Source organism: Cryptotermes secundus, unplaced genomic scaffold, assembly GCF_002891405.2.
Source record: "Cryptotermes secundus unplaced genomic scaffold, Csec_1.0 scaffold56, whole genome shotgun sequence".
NCBI lineage: Eukaryota > Metazoa > Arthropoda > Insecta > Blattodea > Kalotermitidae > Cryptotermes > Cryptotermes secundus.
This window is the reverse complement of record NW_019744407.1, coordinates 1,074,602-1,099,504: the sequence shown is the minus strand read 5'-3', so window position 1 is coordinate 1,099,504 and position 24,903 is coordinate 1,074,602. Positions and strand designations below refer to the sequence as shown.

At 43.0% G+C, this 24,903-nt stretch overlaps 1 protein-coding gene across 5 annotated transcripts in view; it reads left to right on the top strand.

Annotated features, from left to right (window-relative positions):
• LOC111874641 (E3 ubiquitin-protein ligase RNF19B) overlaps positions 1-24,903 on the top strand; it is a 137,496-nt gene that overhangs the window by 56,047 nt on the left and 56,546 nt on the right. For 3 of the 5 annotated variants that reach the window (XM_023870299.1, XM_023870297.1, XM_023870301.2), the window contains one exon: positions 23,761-24,003. In XM_023870299.1, the coding sequence (XP_023726067.1) occupies positions 23,835-24,003 (169 nt within the window). In that variant the 5' untranslated portion in view covers positions 23,761-23,834. Of the gene's footprint in view, positions 1-610; positions 689-19,547; positions 19,572-23,760; positions 24,004-24,903 lie in introns of those variants that run through there. The other 2 variants (XM_023870300.1, XM_033755543.1) reach the window with 2 other exon arrangements.

The window sequence follows — 24,903 nt, the reverse complement described above, 5'->3', positions numbered from 1 at the left end:
AAACTGTGACAGTTTACCCCCTCCCTTTCCTCCCCATACACGCCCAGATAAAGCGGCAGGCTTCATGCCACAATCACGGTCTTCCAGCCTATAATGTTGAGTCACACACGTCACGTGCTACGGTCCTGCAGGCAGAACTGACGGACTGACGGGATTCCCACAGGCCAACAGTCCAAACTATTGGCCGGCCGCACCACACACGTCAGTTTTGCCTTTCAGTCTTCAACTGTGCAGGCCGAACTGGAGGCCAAACTGTGTGTGTATGGGGACCCTTAGTACTTATTTCTGTTAGAGGCCGAGTCGACCACAGTGAAGGATTAGGTAAATAGAAAAATCGAATCACCTGAGCGGGAATCGAACCCGCGACACTCCGGCTAGTAGCATAGTGCCTCAACAAACTGCGCTGCCGCGTGTCCCCACGTAATTCTGGTTAAGTATATTTTAATTGTGTCTTCTTCCTCTTCGACCGCTTTAACATCTGGAGAAGCCAAATGTCCTTCCATAATGAAATCCTGCCATGAGCCCCTGCTTGAACTAGTTAAATCTGGTTCATACCCGCAGAACTCATCTTCCTCGTAGCCATGTTAGCGTTACTTACTGCACAGTAATCCTGCACTAGTATTCCCAGATCGTAACCTACACATTCCGTATAGTCGTCATGAACTTCACAGCAGAAAGTCGCATGAAGGTAAAATGATTGTATTAGGTTAAAGTCGCCTTGTGTGTATATTGTACCAGTTTGTTTTCCAGCAAACTTGGCCGAAGTGAAAAAAGGAATACATCAGTGTTTCTGATACTTAAGGCAACTGCGGCCGATTACGTCGGCGGTTGGCGCACACAGACCACTCAACTCATTAATTAATCACTAGGGATTTTAATGCAAATGCATATTTCTTCCTGTACATAAAAGTCCAGTCCCTGTTGATCACCACACCATGAGGGCGTATGAGAGAATAGAGACCTATATTAGGTGAGTGATTAGCTTCACTTCCCGGCCGCTTTAACCCCGCGGAAAGAGCCCCGACATTCATTGGCTAGACGGTTGGGTGCGCCCTGGAGCCGGTCACGATATTATGGAGAAGAGAAGAGTCGCTTGACTCTGCCGGGAATCTAACCACGGCCGTCCATCCCCTAGATCGTCACCATACCGACTGAGCTAGCCCGGAACCTCCCTTCAATTACAGCAGAAGATATTTTGTTCCCCTACTTAAATTAGCAGTTCTGTGGGCGTTCATGTCGATTGCCTCTGTGGTCTAGTGGTCAGCGTTCCTGGCTACAGATTCAGAGGTCCGGGTTCGATTCCCAGCGCTACCAGATTTTTTCGGAGAATTTGTGGGTCTGGAACGGGCTCTACTCAGCCTTGTGTTGATAATTGAAGAGCTATTTCAAGGAAATAGCATCTACGGTCTAGAAAACCGAAATTAACGGCCGTGTGGATACGTTGCGCTTACCACGCGACACCGTCTATCTGTAAAAGTTGGCACTAAACTTCGCCGACAAGCGGCGGTCGCTCGGTCGGTATGGTTCCCTTGCGGACTGAAATCACGGAGTTTGTCTTGTTTTGTTTGTATGGGCGTTCATATCTTATGTATTTTATTTACTTTCTGACTTGCTGGGAGATCGAGAGGTTGCGCATCCCGTACTGCTGGCAGACTTTTCTTGTAACCAAATATTTTTCCGATATGCGAACGTGGATTTTATATAACTGAAACGCGTGTTCATTTTTTAACATTACGTCTACACGATATGCGGACTACTAGAATTAATTTATGTGTGATCTCCGGAAATCTCCAGTTACTAATAAATCGATAGTATAATGCCTCATTAACAGTTCCCTCGGGAAATAGGTCGTCAGAGAAAATTTGTTATTTGTAACCTTCATTTTGCATGGAACTCCAATCGAACTTAACGGTTTTGCACAGCAAAGAGTCGTACGAACATAACATAATATATAGATCTCATTAAGATTTAGTTTATTTAAATGTAGGTTTCATATTAGGCTATTTAGAAATATTAGGGAAATAATTTTTAACTGAGCAGTATGCTTAACTTTCGAGCGGTTGGTTTATATCTACAATTCCTGAACATCAAGATCAGTGAGGTACAGAAAATCGCAAGAAACGCATAAGAATTTCATAATAATGTAACTCATGGCTGTTTATGAGATCATAGTGCTTTCCTGGCAGGGATACTGTGAGCGAAGATCTGGAATTTGCAGCTTGGCTTTGGTTGTTCCGCACCACCTGTCGGCTATGTTCGGAGGTTACGGAACAAATGGGAAAGAAGGAATGAAGAATTCCAATTTTCGGATAGTGAACGTTTAGGGTGGAACGAGAATAGAAAGTCTTTAGGGTCAAGAGTGGAAATACCTTGATTCAGTCCCCTTGCTTAAGCCCCACGAGTAAGCAGTGACTAATAAATACTAAATCAATCAGATTATTCTTACGAAAGTACCACCACAGCGCATTTTAAAGTACTCAGTTGTGGCGGGATTCTGAAATGATAATGAAATTTAGGAATGTTTTCCAGGTGGCCTAAGTTGAGTTATTTTTATGACCCCTGTTACGGGGAATTGACATATATACCAGTGCAAGTGATTGGTGTATGTAAAAAAAAAAGGGTAAAGTTGTCCCTGTCCTTAACTAATTAAGCACTACACCATGAAGACGTATGGGAGGGTGAATGTATAGACCCACGTTTTCTTAGTTGGAGGTGAGTGGTCAGCTTCACTCCCCGGGTAAAGAGCCCCGATACCCGTTGAATAGGAGGCTGGGTGGGCCCCAGAGACCGTCTGAACGACATTGTGAAGTGAAATTCTTGACACCACCGGGACTCGAACTCCGACCCCTTGGTCGTCCTGCCCGTAGCCAGTCTCTATACCCACTGTGCTGGTGCATTACAGAAGTATAATTGTTCTATGTAAAGGGATCCATGCACGTACGAGTCTGGCTCGCGAGTCCGCCTCAGCTCGGGTTCCAATGAGCCAAACTCCGTGTGTGGGTCGCAGAGTTGGGAGTCAGCTCACGCGTTTGTGGTGAAATTAATCCGAGCCCGGCTCCCGAGTCAAGATCGCCGAGCCAGATTCGTACGTGTGTGGACTCCTTAAGAGAACACCCTGAAGGTGCCGTGGTGCTTCTTTATGGGCTAGGCAACTTAACTGGCCTACAAATCCTCTTGAGAGCATCTGTTCAGTCCTTCGTCCTGTTCGCTGAACTTAGAGTTGAAAACAGGATGAAGGAGGTACAGGCACTTGGATGTTTTACAAATTTATTAGAATAATAAAATTTAAGTACAGTTGTGTGTTTCACTTGTTGCACATATTGTAATATTACCAAATAAGCAACCACAGAAGACGTAGGTTTCTCTCGATCAGTATTTGATTGGTCCTGTCCAGTTTTGAAGCAGTATTTCTTTCTTACAGAATCTTCAGAATAGTAAAAATCAAGAATATTTGGTTCACATGTTTAATCTGTGTTCTTCTTGTTTAGCGCTTCAGCCCTTTGTGAGCCTTGGCCTCCTTGAAAACAGCCTTCCTTGAGGCTGTCATCCAAGGGTATCTCTTTTGGTCTAGCCTATCGCCTTTGACCCGTCCGGCATGGGAGGCCCAACTGGTAACATGTTACCGCCGACATGGCTTTCAGGTTGATTTAGGCACCCAAGCCCCACCACTGCAATAAAGTAGCGATACCAGCAGAAGGGGGTCATATGTGTTATTGTTGCCAGATAAATTGCCATATAAATCTAGGTTTACCGATCTACATTTGACTGGGCCTGTCAACTTGGATGTACTACTAATTCTACTGCTAGAAGCTTTCATCACTCCCACACAACCCTAAAGCTGGAATGTCACCTCGTATCTGTTGTCCTCGACTGCTTTTTAAGAATGTATACAGTTACCATCCATGTTTGGAGGTCTTCTCCGTTCTCGGCCAGAGAACTCATCATGCCGTGATGACAAGGGAAGTACTTAACTTTACTGGAACCTGGGCAAAAGTAGGTCAAAGCCGCTTCTCCACAGCCTTTTCCAGATCTCCTTACATGATCATCCTCTCATCCAATGCGATGTTGAACAACATCTGACTTAAAGAACTTGCGAACCAATGCAAGAAAATGGGATTCCAGCGCCACACACAAAGGGGCGTAGATTTTAGGTGTGGCATAAACAGTGATTTGAGCCGAGATAATGCAGTCGGTATAGCGATCGGCTACTGGCTGGACGACAGCGGGATCGGAGTGCGAGTCCCGGTGGGGTCAAGAATTTCAATTCTCCGTGTCGTCCAGACCAGCTCTGGGGTTCACCCAACCCCCTATCCAGTGGATAGCACAGGGACAACTTTGCCTTTGCCTATAAACATAAGATTATTAGGAGACCGGAAAGCGTTGTATGTTAATGTGGTTAATCTCTTTCGTCATCCTTACGTCGGCGATAAGGATGCCAAAGACCGTTCGCAATATCCTCCAGTTGTGCTATTCTTTTTCAGACTGCTACTATATTATTTTCCGACATCCTGTCCACTTGTGAGGTTAAAACTGAAATATTACAATTAATTTATGAAGCCATTGAAAATTCTTTTGTAGTTTTATGTCCGTAATGAGAAGCCCAAGGAGAGTTAATGTTAGCTGAAGGTTAGAGGATCTGCTTGCTATTGTTTTTCAAACACTGTTGCTGTATTATTTTCCGACATCCTGTCCACTTGTGAGGTTAAAACTGAAATATTACAATTAATTTATGAAGCCATTGAAAATTCTTTTGTAGTTTTATGTCCGTAATGAGANCCCCCCCCCCCCAATATTCAGTTTGCATGAGGTGGGAGAAGGTATCTGATGTATTCGAGACGAATACCAAAGTACTACGAAGAGGTGCAAAATGATCTGTAACAAGTGTTTAAAATAGGACACTGTATATGCGTGCGTATGATGACTTCAGTTAATTTTAGATTGCTAGATGGATGGCTTATGGTTGCTGATGCTATAATTGTTGTTATTGTGCTCCTCAGACGATTTTGTTTATACGTGTTTTACAGATTATTTAGTTCTCTCTTGTAGACGAACTTCGCTCCAAGTGTACATTTCTTGTTCGATAGCCAAGTATAAAACATCATGTCCGATTCTATGTAATTAACAGATCGTGCCATTTTTAAGATTGGTGTTAACAAAGCGCAAGTTTCACAAGAGTTCAGACGTAATTAATATCATATTTGTTAGGTCCTGTTGAGTGTAGGAAGTTATTTCAGATTTCTTATACAGGTCTGGGCACGCGGTAGCGTAGTTGGTTGAGGCAGTATGCTACAAGCCGGAAGGTCGCGGGTTAAAGTCCCGATGGGGTGGATTTCTTTCAATTTACCTAATCCTTCCAGCCGCACTATGGCCCTGGGGTCGACTCAGCCTCTAACAGAAATGAGTGCCATGAATTAGTTGAATGATTTTCCTGGGGAGTAAAGCGCGGCCGGCGCGTAAGGCTGACAACGTTACCGCCATCTTTGAGCCGATTGTCTAGACAGTGTGAGACCCTCAACATCTCACAACCCTATGGACCTTCACGGCCTGTTACAGGGATAGCTTTACTTTTTATATATATTGTCACATGTTTGGTATATAACGCGACAAGTAACTTCACGCCTTATTTGATATAGCGAATTTATTGAACACTCACTCTTACACTTATACAATCCACAGTTTCCCAATTACTGCCATCGGCAGTATCACAAATTATCGCATCAAATCTTCTAACCACGCGTTCGGGTCTTCTTCCCGCAACTGCTGCTCTATTTCAACTGACTCCTTAGTCAAAGTCAAAGTCACATTGACGGTTAGTCAGTCAGTAAGTCTTGGCTTCGAGCCCCATGTGGGGATCATGACCAGATATTTAATACTGTTTACTGTCGCCTCTTACGACTCTCAGGGTCACGGTGGAGGTGTTCGACCCCCTCTCTCCTGACTCCTTAGGCAGTGTAGTCCTCTTATAAACCCTTTTCAGTTTCATCGGTTGCGAGAGAAATGTGCTTTGTTCAACTGTCGGTCTCTGTGTCTTTGGAAACTTATAATAGGGGCTATCTTATACCATAATAGAACGTCGTCCGCATATCTGCACTATAGAAATGGTTTCTTCGTGTCATTACAGTTCGTAAACTTGAGCGTGTCCTCAGCAGATTGCGGGCTGATGGAGAGAATTCCAAGGGCCACATCCCGACCGCTTGTGTTATTTTGGGGATTTCTGGTTCCAGAAAACTGGAACTGTTTTTTAATACATTCTAAATTAGAATCGGGATGTGAGCGCATAAATTCGGTACGTTGTGTAGTTGGTAGGAAGCTGTAAGTTACTGGCGTTCCAGGCCTTTAGATAAAATCGTAAGTTTGTCTGCATGCAGGATTGAAGTTGGAGTTTCTTGCATGGATGGATGAATACGGATTATCTTAAAGGAAAAGTAATGCCCTGGAATAATCGCAAGTTGATCTCTAACATGTGATGGCCGTGGAGAAAGTTGTGTGGTTTTTAAGAACTGATTTGGTGTTGCACTTTTTGGCGTAATGTACAGTATAGTGCACAGATATTCATATACACGTATATAACACCACTGACTGGAGTTATTGAGCGTAACGACGTTTCGTATTTAGTTCCTGCCCTCATTCTCTGGTTTTTGATAAGCAGAGCCAGTGGGACTTTTTAAAAAGAATATATATTTTGAAGAAAGCAGTCTTCTGGGATTTGGCACCGTGTATATGTGGTGTTAACCGACGTTTCGGAGGAACGTCGGTTAACACCACATATACACGATGCCAAATCCCAGAGGACTGCTTTCTTCATAGTCACCGCCGTGAAAGCCTCAAATCTTACAATATATATTTTCATTAACGACCCCGTCGTAATGCCTAAAGAGGTCTTATATTCATCGATTATTGTTATCAGTTTCTGCTATATATGGCCGCACCGAAATATTTTGTTTCTTCATTCATTTGTCAATGTCGTAGCACTCCTGTGCAGCACTCACTCTTTTCCAAGATCTTAGTTCAGTCTTTTCTAGTCTATTTATTTGTCACACATATCATACAAAGTTTTGTTTCTCACGGTTTAGAATAGATCCAAGTTAGGGATTCCGTGACAACAGTTTATATGTGAAGTCCGTTGTACAGGGTGTCTGAACGAAACGAATCGAAAATTAAAAAGTATATCTCTCTGAAACTAATTTTCATCGGAAAGGAAAACTCTGGGTTTTTTCTCTTGCCCGGCTAACGCGCATGCGCCAGTTGGTCACCTTCAATAACGATGTCGGCAGCACAGGAACAGGTTCAATGCGTGTTGTGGCTAGCGGAGTTTCGATCTCTTATTCCTGTCCAGCGTCGTTTTAGAACGCAATATGGACATCATCCTCGTACACGGAAAAGCATTCTGTTTTGGAACAACAAACAGTGGACTGCAGGTAGTCTGTTGCGTGTAAAATCTCCTGGAAAGACACGGACATCTGAAGAAAATGTCAGTCGCATTAGAGACGCATTTTAGCGAAGTCCGCGCAAATCAGTTCGTGCTGCTAGCTTGCAGTTACAGATTCCACGTTCAGTAGTGCACGATGTGCTACAAAAAAGGTTCCGCATAAGAGCTTAAAAGATTCAAATGATTCATGCACTAAAACCGAGTGTCCAAGTAGCACGCACAAACTTCGCTTTGGACATGCTAGAAAGAGTTGACGCGTCACCCGATTCCCTCCGCCAAGTGTGCTTCTCGGACGACGCGACGTTGAGTTTTAAGCAGGTACAGATGTAGGATTTGGGGCAGTTGGAGAGTCAGCCCCAAAGTGAATGTGTGGGCTGACTTAATGCACGGCAAGTTGATTGGACCGTTTTTCTTCTCGGAAAAACCTGTGACCGGACGTTCGTACTTGGACATGCTAGAACTGTATGCACGGCCCACATTTTCACCTCAAATTGTCCTCCAACAAGATGGGGCGCCGCCACATTTCTGCCATGTTAGGAATCACCTGGACAGAGAGATGGCTGGGAGATGGATCAGCATAGGTGGACCAATCGCTTGGCCTCCTAGGTCGCCCGATTTAACCCCATTAGATCTTTTCTTGTGGGGTTATGTGAAGAACATTATCTACCAGTTTAAGATCAACGACCTTCAACACCTGAAAACCCACATAAAGGACGCTGTGGCTACGGTAACACCAAATATGCTTCAAGCAACGTGGAACGAGGTCGAATTTCGTCTAGATATTTATCGTGCCACCAAGGGAGCCCATGTTGAAATTTATTGATAATGTTATATACACAGAAAAAAAAATGATAGTTTCCCTTTGTGATTGGTGTAACCCATAAATATGTGTAATAAATACTTTCTGAGATATAATTATTTTATTTTGGGTACCTTTCATCCCGACACCCTTTACTTTAAAGTTAGATTATATTATGTTTTTAATAAAGCCTTTGTGGTCCTTGGCGAAATTCTCATATCCAATATATCTTAGTATAATATGACCTGTCGTTGACCTCAGTGCTGATTCGTTATAACGCTCTTTGGTCTCTGAAAAATTTTTGTGTAAAAAAATAAACATCTTTTGCATGTCTCTGAATGTACGTCATTACCTTGAGTAGCCAGCCTTGCGGAAGATAAGCCCTGTACGTTCAGTGCAATGCTGCGATTTTGGTACCCATCGAATGTTGAAAATATAATCTAGTTACTTTCTGATGATGCCGATCGCAGAATCTAGTTACTTTCTGATGATGCCGATCACATAATCTAGTTACTTTCTGGTGATGCCGATCACAGAATCTAGTTACTTTCTGATGATGCCGATCGCAGAATCTAGTTACTTTCTGATGATGCCGATCACATAATCTAGTTACTTTCTGGTGATGCCGATCACATAATCTAGTTACTTTCTGGTGATGCCGATCACAGAATCTAGTTACTTTCTGATGATGCCGATCACAGAATCTAGTTACTTTCTGATGATGCCGATCACATAATCTAGTTACTTTCTGGTGATGCCGATCACATAATCTAGTTACTTTCTGGTGATGCCGATCACAGAATCTAGTTACTTTCTGATGATGCCGATCACAGAATCTAGTTACTTTCTGATGATGCCGATCACATAATCTAGTTACTTTCTGATGATGCCGATCACATAATCTAGTTACTTTCTGGTGATGCCGATCACATAATCTAGTTACTTTCTGGTGATGCCGATCACAGAATCTAGTTACTTTCTGATGATGCCGATCACAGAATCTAGTTACTTTCTGATGATGCCGATCACATAATCTAGTTACTTTCTGGTGATGCCGATCACATAATCTAGTTACTTTCTGGTGATGCCGATCACAGAATCTAGTTACTTTCTGATGATGCCGATCACAGAATCTAGTTACTTTCTGATGATGCCGATCACATAATCTAGTTACTTTCTGATGATGCCGATCACAGAATCTAGTTACTTTCTGGTGATGCCGATCACATAATCTAGTTACTTTCTGATGATGCCGATCACAGAATCTAGTTACTTTCTGGTGATGCCGATCACATAATCTAGTTACTTTCTGATGATGCCGATCACAGAATCTAGTTACTTTCTGGTGATGCCGATCACATAATCTAGTTACTTTCTGATGATGCCGATCACAGAATCTAGTTACTTTCTGGTGATGCCGATCACATAATCTAGTTACTTTCTGATGATGCCGATCACAGAATCTAGTTACTTTCTGGTGATGCCGATCACATAATCTAGTTACTTTCTGATGATGCCGATCACAGAATCTAGTTACTTTCTGGTGATGCCGATCACATAATCTAGTTACTTTCTGATGATGCCGATCACAGAATCTAGTTACTTTCTGATGATGCCGATCACATAATCTAGTTACTTTCTGATGATGCCGATCACAGAATCTAGTTACTTTCTGGTGATGCCGATCACAGTTGTCGCACGGTCTAAGACATGAACTGTCTTCGCCCGCTCAGACACTGGGATCGTAGGTACGAATCCCACTTGAGGCGTGGATGTCTGTGTGTAGGTAGAGGCCTTGCGACGGGCTGATCACTCGTCCAAGGAGTCCTACCGACTGTGTAAATCATCAAGAAACTGAAAAGGCGGCCAAGGCCCAGCAAGGGGCTGTAGAGCCATAGATAGACAGGTAGGGAGGTAGACTTTCTAATGATGGCGTTACAGTCTACACCCCACTCTTGATGACGCAGTTTCAGAGCTCTAGACATAATTATCACAATTGTATGAAGGTACATTCCGTCAGCAGTGCCGTGTCGCACGTGTGGAGAGAGTAGGGGTAGATCTTTAACGATGTCTTGCTGCAGTTGGTAGGAATATCACGCCATGGCAATTCCAATGGACAGCTATGTTTGCCGTAAAAAGAAGTATGTTTGTTGTCCTTGGGCGTTGCGTCTGACAGACTAGCTTCAATATACCTCACGATTTCGTATGTACACAGGAATGTGAATGTTTCTGTGTTCACATTTTCTGTTAGTGTCATTTCACCGTAAGTGGCACTCTTTCGAGGTTTTGTTGTGGGCTAACAAACCACTAATTAAAAATAAAGAAGCCCTGGGAGACCGATAACCATGTGCGTCTCTGTAGAAATTTCGATAATTGGCCCATAGGCATATACCGACATGAGGAGGGTTCGGCTCATTCGAGCGAATGTGAACCAGAACATGGAAAGGACCTAGATATCACGCGACTGTAATATCGTAACTGGAAGGTCTGTTTACCTGTCCCTTTAGTAGACCGCCTCTGTGGTCTAGTGGTCAGAGTTCCTGGCTACAGATTCAGAGGTTCGGGTTCGATTCCCGGCGCTAGCAGATTTTCTGAGAAGTAGTGGGTCTGGAACGGGGTCCACGTAGCCTCGTAAGGATAACTGAGGAGCTATTTCAAGGAAATAGCGGCTGCCGTCTAGAAAACCGAAATTAACAGCCGTGAGGACTCGTTGCCCTGACCACGCAACACCCTCTCTCCGCTAAATTTGGCACTAACTTTCCCGACAAGCGGCGGTCGCTCCGTCAGTATATTTCGCTTACGGACTAGAACCACGGAGTTTTTTTTTGTCCTTTTAGTAACATTGAACCGACTGATTAATGTTCTTGAAACTCGATAGACAGTTATTCTGCCAAAAACCACCTACCTTTGATTTGAGTTCTTTATTTCCCTTCAACAGTAATGCCAACATGGCGGCCATTGAGCACCTGAGGTGGAAGCAACATTAGCGTCATTTAATGTAGTGCCATGAAGTTCCTAGAGATTCGGAAAAAATGCAACATTTGTTGAGGTCTTATGGTTGTGTAATGTAAAAATAATAATAAGATATTAAGACCTTTTCACTTGTCCATCCGTCAACGCAACAAATGTCTTTATTTATTCATTTAAAACCAACGCTACATGTTTCGACCCTTGAAGGGTCATCTTCAGGTATTCTTCAGATACACGATTAATCATTGACTAGTAACTCATGGTCTTATATCAGCATCTACTGACATTGCAGTTGTGTTGTGTTAAACATGTTCCTGGTTTACCTACGTAATATAGAAGTATGAAGTAAACTAAAAAATTATGCACAAATACATAAAAATAAATGTGTAAGATCATTAATCATAATCCTTGGTAGCCTCACCATATGGCTTGAAACAATTTGGAATGAACTGCGTGTGCCTTCCAAACACATTCTTTGTGATGTTGTACTCATCGTTTGATTTAATTTTCTTTTACCGAAGTTACAGATAGATTGTCGACAGTTAGAATTAGTAGAGAGCACTGGTCACACTAACTTGTGTTTTTAACAGACGATTTTCATTTTACTGGGATATTTTGCCCTTCAGCGGCAGAACTGGAATTTGTACTGCAGTTTTATTATAAACTGAAGTAGTAGTTAAATAGCCATTCATCTATTGTATGTTGACGTAAGAAATAGATTACATTGTAAATTAATGTTGAACATACAGGGACCACATGTATGACTCGGTCTCTTACGGACTCCGTTCTTTGTTTTTGTTCTACTTTGGTTTTAAACTTACGATCACATTAACGGCCAAGGCTGTTCGCTCCTACGTGTGCTTCGGCGATAGACCTAATTTAAAGTAAGTTAAATAAAGTGGTCGTACACGATGTGGGCATATGACAGGAAATTGTCCTTGTAGATGGCTTTCAACGAATAAACTGTCGGCTATGCCAATACGAAACGGTAGTGTGACTGCCGAATGCTGTTTTGCTGTTTACTGGATCGATGAGGTACACGTGGATGTGCCCTGGAGTTCTCCGAATCGGAGTGAGTGCCGCGAAACTGACGCGTATGGAAGCTCGCCCGTACGAATCGTGCCGTAGAAGGTTATGTACCCCATGCTTACACAAAGTAGTTTTTCAAAAGTCTTCAGTATCTCAAACAGAAACTGAAGCACTCTTGCAGTGAACCATGAAAGTCGTCTTTAAGTTGCCTGTCAAAATTCTGTGTCGATATCGTGGAAAAGTGATGTGTGTTGGGAACATGGTTCCACATCACATTATACTAATCATGCATATTCGTAGCACGTGTTGTCTCCAGCGCGCAAACCTTTCAGGCCTTCAAAATCAAGTACGTCTTCTCTGTATAACTAATAATAACTCCATGGCCTGTAGTCCGCAAGCGAACTATACCGACCGAGCGACCGCCGCTTGTCAGCGAAGTTGGTACAAACTTTTGCGGATAGAGGGTGTCACTTGGTCAGCGCAACGGATCCCCAAGGCCATTAATATCGGTTTTCTAGACCGGAGGCGCTATTTTCTTGAGATAGCTCCTCAGTTATCCTCACGAGGCTGAGAGGACCCCGTTTCATAGCCACTACTCAGAAAATCTGGTAATGCTGGGAATCGAACCCGGACCTCTGGATCTGAGGGCAGGAACTCTGATCACTACACCACAGAGGCGGTCCTCACGAAATCTCGCACGTGACTTAGAACCCTGAATTCTTACTTAAATGCGAGCGAAATTTTTGTTTTAATGTATCGGCTTCCGATACGTTGATTTTATTCGGTTTATCCAATGTATATTTGTGTCTCTTTTCCAGTTGTGATAGAAAAGTCAGTTTTGAAACCCTTCAGTTTGTTTGAGCCATAAAATCCTTTTCGCAGTACTGTAGTGGAGGAAGCATTGATCCCGTGAAGTTCATTTACCACAGAATAAAATAGGTGTATTTCGAAGTTTTCTGTATAATACACAGTGGCATCCGACCAGATCTCCCAATGTGTAATTGCTAGAGTTGGGGAAACGATGTGTCTGGAGATTTGTTTTTAAAGAGTTCTGTTCTGGCCAACGGTGTCACAAACAGGTTCTTTCCACTAGCCACTAACTTGCCTGCATTTGGAAAAGCACACGAACGGTTTCAGAGACGTGAAAAGCATGCGCTGCACACATAACATGTATTAGTTTAAAGCAGCTCATTGTTAAGTCCTTCTGCTGCTTCATGTACAGTGTGGCATTTGGAACTAATAAATTTTCATATCGTGTGGCCACAGTGTCTGTATAGCTTCGTTGAAAAAACTTGCTACTGTGTGATTCAATGCCGACATTTTCAGTCATGACTGAAAGTAATTCAATAAGTAAGGTTTCCTATGTTTGAAAATATAAAATAAACATTTATTTTCAGTTTTGGATACATCAGTTGAATCTTGAACATGTACTCATTTCTCTACATAATCGCCATTTCGGTCGATGCATTTTTGTAGGCGCAGTGGCAGTTTTTGTATGCCCATGTCATACCATTTCACCTCCATGCTGTTCAGGAAACTTCGAACCTCAGCTTTCACCTCATCGTCGTTGTTGAAGCGCTTTCCAGACAAATGTTCTTTCAACTTTGGAAAGAGATGGTAGTCACTGGGCGCCAAGTCCGGACTATAGGGTGGATGGGTGATGATGTTCCATCCAAACTGTTGCAGTTGAGCGACGGTTTGTCGGGCAGCATGGGGGCGAGCGTTATCGTGGAGAATGCTTACGCCCTTGCTCAACATCCCTCTTCTCCGGTTCTGAATCGCCCGCCTGAGTTTTCTCAGTGTCTCACAATATCTCTCAGCGTTTATTGTGGTCCCAGTTTCCATAAAGTCAACCAACAATACCCCGTTTCGATCCCAAAACACAGTTGCCATGACTTTACCGGCAGACTGTGTTTGCTTGAATTTTCGAGGCTTAGGCGAAGAGGAATGCCGCCACTGACGTGATTGTTGTTTTGTCTCAGGTGTGAAGTGGTATGCCCAGGTTTCGTCGCCTGTGACAATTGAATTCAAGAAGTTGTCCTTTTCGTCAGCATAGCGGCGAAGAAATTCATGGGAAGAGTCAACTCTCTGCCGTTTGTGGTCTTCCGTGAGCATTCGCGGGACCCATCTTGCGCACACCTTCCGATAATTCAACTTCTCTGTCAAAACCCGATAAATGGTGGTTCGGGAAACCTCGGGAACCGAAATGCAGAGATCATCGAGTGTGATGCGCCTATCCTGACGCATGACTCGCTCAATCTTCGCGACTGTCTCGTCAGAAATTGACGGTCTCCCAGTTCTTTTTTCGTCGTGTATTGCAGTACGACCAGATTCAAACTCCCTACACCACTTGCGGACGTTCTTTATGTCCATGCACGACTCGCCATACACTTCCACCAATTGACGATGAATTTCAATTGGTTTAGTCCCTTTTGCGTTCAAAAACAGAATAACTGCGCGAATCTCACACTTCGCGGTTTTAGTAATCGGGAGCTCCATTTCTAACGGCAACCGTGCCAAGACTGAGCGTGCTAGCTACGTGCGCCCATGCTTGGTGGTATTGGGGGGAATGGGGGAAGCAACGAATGCAACAGGGTTGCCAACAGCCGCACGAAAAATTACCCAGCGCTTTGGAGACCTTACTTTTGGAATCAGCTACCAGAGAAATATTTCTCTGGTAGCGTTTGATCGTTTTACAAAACTCCAGTAACATTTCTAACCTTCTTTCCACGTCTTTCTGGTTGTTTCGTCTATGAACCCGATGAGGTCATTGGATTTTTCAGTGGACCTAATCCTTCCAGCCGCACTATGGCCCTGGGGTCGACTCAGCCTCTAACAGAAATGAATACCAGGAATCTTCCCGGGGATAAAGAGCGGCGTGCGCGTAAGGCTGACAACCTTACCGCCATCTGTGAGCCGATTGTCTAGAGAAAATGTGGGAACCTCGATGTCTCTCAACCCAGTTGGCCTCCACGGCCTGTTACAGGGATAGCTTTACCCTTTTTTACCTTACACCCAAATATTCTCCTTCCAGCACATTATTCGTTTTTGTTCGGTTTTTCTTTATAGCACTTAGGTAGATCGATTTACCTTAAAATTGATTCGTCTGGAAGATCTGCCTGAGTATACTTTAGACGGAAATTCATAAGTTCCGTGTTATTTGTTTGAACTTCCTACATAAATGCTTTGCACAGATTTGTCGCAAAAGTATCGGGTTTTGTGAGATCTTGAACAAAAACAGAAGGCTCGCCAATTACGGACTGCTTACCTGTTACCTGGCTAGTCTCATGATCATTGGTACTACAGCCCAATTCCAGCCTTGTGCTCGAATCTTAGAGATGTTCTAAGTTGTATTCAGAAATGTGACCGAGGACCATTCTATCATAAGATCTGTTTTTTTCTTTAGCCCAGTATATCTTATCCGTCAGAGTGTGACACGTGAGATTTTCTCCGTTTTCTTTTTCCAGATTTCCCATGTTTTCCCAGTCGTGGGAATCATGTCTCATGATTCTTAAGTTTGAAGGACTAGCGCATCTTAGGTCCCCAGTCCATTTGTTTGTATAAGCCTGTGTGGGTGGGAGTGCTGTACCCATCCCCAGACAAAGGCAAATGCACTCGTATGCAGAGAGGGGTGTTTCTGCACTGACAATTGGAGGAGAATCTTGTAACACCTGCAGATATATTAAATTATTATATCTCTTTGTGTGTGCTTGCGTGCGTGCCGAGAGATCGCCCATGTTGTCACTGTATTAGACAATAGATTGTACCAGACAGTTCATGGGCAGGTTACGTGAAAGCGATTTGGCACTGTATAATAAGCAGGACGCTGGTGCTCTGTTGAGATGTGCGTTGGTAGACAGTAAATATACTGTCAGTTGCGCGTTGCATCGCAGAAAAAGTCGAGATACTCGTATGTTATGATAATTAAGTGGCAAAAGTGAGTGCGCTGCATTCTGTTTGCTTTGACATTATAGTTTGTCCAAACATTTTCAACGTACGTCGTACCATGAGCAGGCAACCGCAAGAGCAGAAGTACCTGTGTTAATGACACATCCGGTATGGTGATTTTGTTTTGTTTCGTTGTGCACGGAGAATTGTATTCTACGCGGTAGAGTAGTTGGTTGAGGCACTATGTTACAAGCCAGAAAGTCGCGGGTTCAAGTCTCGATGACCTCATTGGATTTATTTCAGTTGACGTAATCCTAGCCGCACTATGGCCTTGGGGTTGACTCAGCCTCTAACAGAAATGAGTACCAGGAATTAATTAAATAATCTTCCTGGGGAGTAAAGAGCGGCCGCCGCGTAAGGCGGACAACCTTACCGCCATCTTTTAGCCGATTGCCTAGATGATGTGGGACCCTCAGCGTCTCACAACCCTATGGGTCTTCACGGCCTGTCACATGGATAGCTTTACTTTACTTTTTTACGGGGTAAAATGTGACTGACCATTCGTCTAAATTTATTGCATAGTTTGAGAATGCGTGGAATCTTGTCTCCACGTTCCCAAAACACCCCAAGTAGGAGAAGGGTTGCAACACAGGAAGAATTACATTTCGTCCCTTATTCAGTGCACAGACCCACATGTCTCCCATTAGGCCTCCACATAATGAAGCTCGGTTCGTGTTCACTTGAAAAGAAAAGCTGCGTGTCTTCTGGGTGTCCATTACTCTTCCTCTATACAGTCTGTTCCGTATTTTATGGTTGACTTTTCTTTTAAATACCTAAATAAAGAAGTAGCTTGTTTCAAGATTGTTATTACATATGTACACTATGAGTAGAGTGAATCTAACCCATATAGCATTGCATTTCACCGACAGCCGCGCTCTTGTGATTAAGACTGTCGCTTCTTTCTCTGGAGAACGTGGCTTCGAATCTCGGCGCAGCGATTGGATATCATTATGGAGGCTTGTAGTGATTTTTCCTCCAGTCCGTTCAGCAGGCCACAGCTCCTTCCTTTTACGTCATTACCAATTTGTCATTCAGTCCTTTCGTACGATGTATTTTATAAGCAGCGCAATTGAAACATGCGCCACAGTTTCATTGTGTTTAAACACGTGTTGCACAGCACATAGCGTGCTTATGTTTTAAGTCAATTCATGGTATAATTACTGTATATTGCGAAATGACAGTATATTTAGCTTTCTCTGTGGAGTAACAGTAGTAAAGGTCATGCACTCTCAGAACCAGCGTACGTCATACCCAGTGCAGGCAAACCTGGCGGAAGAAGAATCCAATGTATGTGTTTTTGAATTTCCCACCGGCGTTTCAGTATCGGAAATATCCTGAAAATAAAGCCCGCCTGCCCTCTACGCTCTCCGCTTCACCTTCTAACGTGTCGCATCCAAAACGTTTCGAATCAGCTGTAGTCAGTTTCGGAGTACAGAATTGTGAGCTATGTTTGTTCGGTGCTAGAAATGTTTATGTTCATTTATTATTGAGTAGGCCGCGCCATAGCTCAAGCGGTTAGTCGCTGGCTTCCCACCGCAGCGGCCCGGGTTCGATCCCGGGTCTGGTCAAGTGGGATTTGTGATGGAATAAGTGGCGCTGGGGTAGGTTTTCTCCGAGTACTTCGGTTTCCCCTGCCACTCTTCATTCCACCATATTCTCCATCATCATAATTACCCGGGGCAGGCTACAATAGGCCAATCAGTGGCCGCCTAGCCGAATGGACCCAGTTGTACTCCACCCCCCACTAAGTGAATTTAAAGAAAATTATTATTGAGCCAGTCTTGTTTATACTGGGTGTCCGAAAAAGAACCCCGAAGTTTTAGTTATACATATTTATTCTCTGCTTAACCACGGAGTTCATACGTTTAGAAAATTTAGTGCAAAATCCTTCGAAGTTTTGGTCACAAGAATTCTGGAGAGATGGCAGCACCTCACGGCAACAAATTGGGACTGAACGAAAGCGGGAGTCATTCGACGGTGTCTTTGACGATGCCATTTCTCATACACATGGTGTTGTAAACTGCCACAATTGCAGGATGTGGGACAGTAGGAACCCACAAGCCCCAATGGAGCATGTTTGTGACAGCCCCATGGTCAGCGTATGATGCGGCATAACGTCAGACCGAATTATTTGACCCTGCTTCTTCCACGAGAACACCACATGTTTGCAGTTTACCTGGATATGCTTTAGAACTTTACATTCTCACAGTAGCTGAAGTTCACAGCCTCGTTTTCCAACATGACGGAGCTCCCAGCCCGTTTATGTGACATTGTACGCACTGCTCCGGACGAGCGATTTCCTGGCAGATAGATCGGTAGGGGAAGTCCCACGGAATCGTGACTTTAACACCCATGAACTACCTCTTTAGGGGTATATCTAAGACGTCATGCACAGCAAAAATGTATTTATTATTTTCCCGATTTGCGCCGAAGGATTACAGCAGCTATCGTTGTGGTGCCTGTGGATGTGGGGTGAGGTGGAATTTCGTTTCGACGTCTGTAGCGGCGTTACTGATTTTCATATAGAAGTGCACGAAATAATAGCAAAACTTGGAGAGATTACCTAATAGTTTGTTAATAAGAAATGTTTATGTTAAAGCAGTGAATAAATATTTTTTACTAGAACTCCGAAGTTAATTTCTCAAACATCCTATAAAGCACATCAGGTGTAAGTAACGTAATGTAGTGAAGTCCTTCTTGATAAGCCAATAGTCGTTCAGCTGGTGAACAATTTTCCCACCGTTTATATACGATATCTCGAAAATTCGTCACACTCTTCTCAAGAGCCCATTTATATTATCCTCCCATCAACGCCTCGGTCTCGTCCCATCCGATTTTCTGACCTTTTGTCTTTTTCGTTCTTCATCTCTCCCTTGCGTGCTTTGTGCTCCATCTTTATCGTTCGTGTTTATTTCAGATCCTCATATAGTTGTCTATAAAGCTCCCCCCCCCCATTTCTTCGCTTATCGGTCCAAATAGACCGTTATTGCGATTTTTATGTTTTTATATAGAAGACTAGAACGCAGATGAATATGAAGTGAATGGTAACAACCATTCCCTGAGTTTAATCAGCAGTAGTGATATACTGCAGTATTTGTTCCCTTAAATGTGCGCTATGTTAAAGAAAATGTTTCTAGTAGGCCCTAGTTAGAGGCATGAATAAGATAATGTACATTTAATATAATATGAGTGTGTTATGTCTCTGTTTTCTCCCCTACTCACGTCCCCTTCGAGATGCCCTTTAGGATAACATGATGATCAGTTTGAGCGTGGAATGACTTTGATCATCATGTAATATAGGGATTGCAGTGAACCGATACGCACCAAAATTGAATCAGTCCGGCAGCTTTCAGTGGTAACATCCCATGTTAAATTTCTTCCAAATCATTCTGATGAGTAAGTAGATAGAACTGTGGTCGAACAGACCCCTCATGAATGCATGTACAGACAGAAAAGCACTCATTACGATGTAAATTTACACATGTATAATTTTTCGAGTGTAGTTTGAGTTCTCTTTACAGACATGTTCGTCGCTGAGCTGTTTTTGTTTCGCCACTGAGTTAACTCTCCCAGTAACTTAAGCACATCTCCAGGTACATCATCATCTCCTGTAGCCTTTCCATTCCTCATGTCCTTGATAGCTTTTTCCGCCTCACTTTGATATATGGTCTTTTATCGTCTGTATCTACTTCTTCCGATTCCACTTTCCAGGTTTCTGGCCGATTAGGTCGATCATATAGTTCTGTAATATAATTTTCCCAAATTTTCAGGACTTTCCTCTGCCCTACTATTCTATTCCCCAGGGAGTCTTCGATGCGAATATTTTGAATCCCATGGTTCTCTTTCCATCCTAGTTCTTTTGTCTTCATGTACATCAAATCATAACATCCTGTCCTTTGAAATTCTATAATCTCATTACATATCTTCTCAAGATATTCCTTTTTGGCCCTGTCCGTGGCTCTTTTCAATTCATTCCTTAGTCTCCTGTATTTCCTCCTGCCTTCTTCATTGTTTACACTTCCATTTCCTTCGTTCCTCAATTTTACTCGTCATCTCCTGTGTAACCCATGGTTTTCTTTCTATCTTCTCAACTTTACAAACCAATTTGCTAATAGTATCTAACATGCATTCTTTTATATTGTTCCACTGCACTTCAGCATTTCTGCTTTCACTTTCAGTTGCACTGAGTTTCTCTTCTAGGGTCTCCTGCACGCTTTGTCTTTGAGCATATAACTTCTCCAAATCCCATCTAGGTCTGCGCTTTTGGAATCTTATAATTTTCTTCAACTGGTTTCAAACTTGGCAACCAGTAAGTTGTGGTCAGAGTCAATATCTGCCCCAGGCAGCGTCTTCACATCCTTCACACTGTTTCTGAATCGATGTTTCACAAGGATGTAGTCCAGCTGATGCTGCCTCCAATCCCCAGCTGCCTTCCATGTGTAAAGTCTTCTCGTTGGCTTCTTGAACCAAGTGTTGGTAACAATCACTCCATTTCTTTCACAGAAGTCAAGCATTTGACCCCTGTGATTCCGTCTTCCTAGTCCGTGTGATCCAACAATATTCTGATATGATTCATCTCCAACAGTGCTATTCTAGTCTCCTAATATGATGCTGTTTGTGTCACCTCTTCCATCTTCCTGAAGAATTTCTTCAATTGTGTCATACACTTTTTCCACTTCATCATCTTCATACTCAGATGTTGGCATGTATACTTGCATAATCAGTATATCTACCGGTTCCGCCTTTAACTTGAGAGCAACTGATTGGCTACAAATATAGAATTAGAAAAGTATTGTAATTTGAATTTCTGGATATGATTTGCCCTGATTTTAAAACAGGCGGAGTCTAAAATTTCTCATATCTTCATCTGGAAAAACAAATTAGAAAAAAAAAATAATGCAGGAGCATGCCCGATTTTCAAAAAGTAAAGAAGGAATTTGGCACGTTCTATTATTGGTGTACTACTTACGTGACCATTACGATGTGCAGATAGCTCAGACTGGGTGTCTGCAAAACTATTTAAAAAGTCATAAATACGTGAAAAGAAGGTTCCGTACTTTGGTCCACTGTTATGAATTCGTGTGGTCCGTGGCTGGGTTACAGGCGCGGCGCCAGCTGTACAGGGAAAGATAGCGAGAGGCACCACGGTCACAGTGCTTTAAATCCCTCTTCTGTTGCTGAGAGTAGAGTGGGTAGTCGGTAGGTGGGTAGAGTAATAAATTTCATAAAATGTCAGTACTGGGAGAAAAAGTGAAAGACGATTGCCATGTGTAATTTCCAAACTCTGAGATTTTCAGCTATAGTGTGATACGTAATTCATTTCAATTTTATTTTTTCTTCTAAGTGGTCCGCGGACCATGGTTTGAGAAACGCTGTCCTAGATCATCGCTTAGCTATAAGTAAAACCGAAGAAATGTAGAGTGAACTTCTTAGGTCATCGCTTAGCTATAAGTAAAAGCGAATAATTTTCTTGCATGAATATAGGTCACGTAGACCCGGCTCTCCGCCACCCACTTACGCCTCATCTCAGCCATCCTGTCCGTCATTACGTAACCCAGATTTAGCCACAGTCTGTTTTGAGCCCAGTAGGTCTAAATACGTGTAAATCGTTTGCTTCCGTGGTTGTAATAAAGACGTCTAAATGTTAACGCACGTTGTAAATTGATTGAGCTCTTCTTTAAGTATTGTACTACCACAGTTACTGATAAACAATCTCGTTTCGTCCTTTGTTCTCTTCAAACGAACAGACTTCTTGAATGCCTTAGTGTAAAAACAGTTGAGTCATATTTACAGGATTGTTACACTGCATAGAATTTGTCTTGTTTGCGCACCCTCCCCTCTTTGTGTAAGAAATTTATCCGGTCCTAATTATAAATTTTCAATCCATTAACCGTTGTTAGTGCCGCAATTTCAGTTCCTCACCTGGTATATATGTCAGTCAGGGTGGCTTGGCTGTAACGATACTGTTCACGAGGTTTCCGTTTCAGATGTCGATTGGGCCGACTACACCAAGGCTGTCCAACCTCACTACACTGAATGGTCCTATTGTACCTTCAGTACCCACCCACTGGTCGTATTATAAAAGTAGCCCCAATATTTTTTTCAGTGTGCCGAAACCAAGATATGATGTATGAAGCTCACGAATAAACTTTTTTTTTTAATTTAATACAGTAGGCCCAGGTTGTACCGGGACTTATATCGCGGATTTGGATATACCGCGACGATGTTTTATGTCATACAAATTCGTTTGAAATGTTAATTGCTAGTGGGATGGGACTAAGTCCCTTGTACTGCGGCCACTTCTGGCATATTGTACCAGCCCCAGATGATAGGTGAGGGTGATTATGGAGCAATTGGTGGAATGAAATTTGGCAGGGTTCATCCCCGTTCTTCTTTTCTCTGGTGTTTGTCTTCTGTGCGCTACCTTCGCCCCTCCTTCTTCAGAGGTGCTCGTCCCGAGCAATTCCGTGGTCCAGCTTTCGTCGATCCGTTGTATCACATTCACTCGTCACTTTCATCCATCGCACATTCATTCTCGCTGGGGGGGCCGGTACTTCTACGTTACCGGCTCCTCCTCTGCTTGAAGTATCTTTTTCTGTTTTGGAAGGGGTCGACCCCTTGTCGTAGGCTGACAGAAGATCCGACTATTCGCTTCGCGATCTTCACGCTGACAATCTCGCAAAAGGTCTTATTACGAGTTCTCCCTCCTAGGTGCGATCGCTGTCCTGATCTACACCCTCCGATGGCGTTCTTGGTTGGAACCTTTTTCTTCTGGCATAGCGGCCGTCTGCCGCCTATGTTCTTTATTCCCGTTCTTCCTTTGTGGAAAATCCGCACTCTTTCTCTGGGTCTCCAGATTCTTTCCTCGTATTTGGTCCTGATACAATTTCTCCTACCGACGCTTCTCTTGCGCCAGGCGATTCTTGGACGACCGGACATCTTTCTACCGGTTTCCTTTGTCTGCCGTGCCACTTTCGCACGGTGGCTCGTCCCTCTCCTGGCGACGGCCAATTTCTTCTCATTTCTTCCAAAATTTTCCCTTGTCGAATTCTTCGGTTTCTGGCGGCGGCGCTCCGCGGCAAGTTTTCGGTCCCTACCCCTTTCTTCTTCGGTTCTCCGACCGGCATTACTTCTGCGTCTTCTACGTGGACCTCCCGTCGTTCTGCCGTCTCAGGTTTCATGCCCACTGAGGTCGTCTCTTCTCCTTCTGGACGTGCCTCCATCTCTTGGCAGGCCATCGTCTCCGTGTGTCTTTCTGGTTTGATTTCGGCAACCGTCTCCTTGTGGCTGGTGCCCATATTTTCTCGCGTGTCTTCCACCGGTGCAATAAAACGATTGATTGTTTGATTGTTTGATTGATTGGTTAGAAACTCAAATAAAATGATGGTACCATATTGATGCGAACTGGATGACACTGATAAGCGATCGTCATTAGGCAGTGGTGGTTATAGCAATGGTTTGATCCAAATAAGACTGAAGTTTGATTTATGACAGAATTATGTGTTTCCTATTGTATCAGGGCAGTGACAGACAACATTTACTAGAAATCCAAGACTGAAAATTGCTTTCTTTGTCCTTGTTACAGGTTATGTGGGCTAGCTAGGACTGAGCAATGACTTCCTAGCAAACTTTTTCGCTAGTTTCTTCAACACTGGCAGAATGCGCAAGTCCCATGAAGCAGACAGTCACTCAACATGTTCAACAGCTAATCAGCGGAAACGAGGATTAGCACGCTTTTCATTGCGTCGTCTGCTTTACTCTAGTCCTCTTGTAGCCAGGCGAGTTACTAGAGGTTCTTCTAGCACCTCTAAGAATTCAAGAAGTACAGGTGTGTATGCTTATGTTTAAGGGTGTATGAGCCATTGCCATTGTTTGACACCTACAGAACATCTGTCCATTCAGGTAGCTATACTGACTGAGCTTGTTGACTAAAAGCGGTATTGATCTCTAGTGTTTGTCTTTCTTTTTGTACCTAACTTCACAACTGTCATTTACTACCTCTGATATTCATGCTGGAAACTGAAGTGAGACACACACAGAGCTTTCTAGTGGGGTTCCAGAAGGAACCTATGTGTAAACTGTAGATAATTATAGTGGTATAATATCATTAGCTGAGTTTTGTGGTCCAGAGTCACATGACTGTTCACTGATTTCGATACCGACTGTAAATACTGATGGGCCAATTTTTGTTAAGTTCCTCGACTGTAATGAACATAATAATCATGTGAGATTTTTTTTTTTGTGTATGAGTGAAAACTGATGTGTTGCTATAATTAGACATACTGAATTTGTATAGTGACACGTTACAAACATATCTCTTAGTTGTACAAGTTTTGTTAAAAGTTTATAAAACTTGATCCATCAGAACTGTCATATAATCACACCATAAGAAAGTCTTCAGTTTCTGTACTTTTTTACATTACATGTAAAGAGAACAATGCAGGAAGATATATGAAGTACTGAAGTTGGAAGATAAACATGTAAACAAATGACTGGGCTCCGGTACCTTTATTATCGCATATTTAATTTTTATTGCCTCTCAAACACAGAACTTTAAAAGCTCAGAATTGTTGATGTGGGTAGATTTTACATGTGTTAATTTTCAAGGACATATTGACATTTTCCAGTATTAGACATTAATTATTGTCTTATTTTTAAATTGCAGTTGATTTTTTCCCATAGTGTTTATGCTTAAATTGTCCTGTTACACTTGTTCAGTTCACTTGTT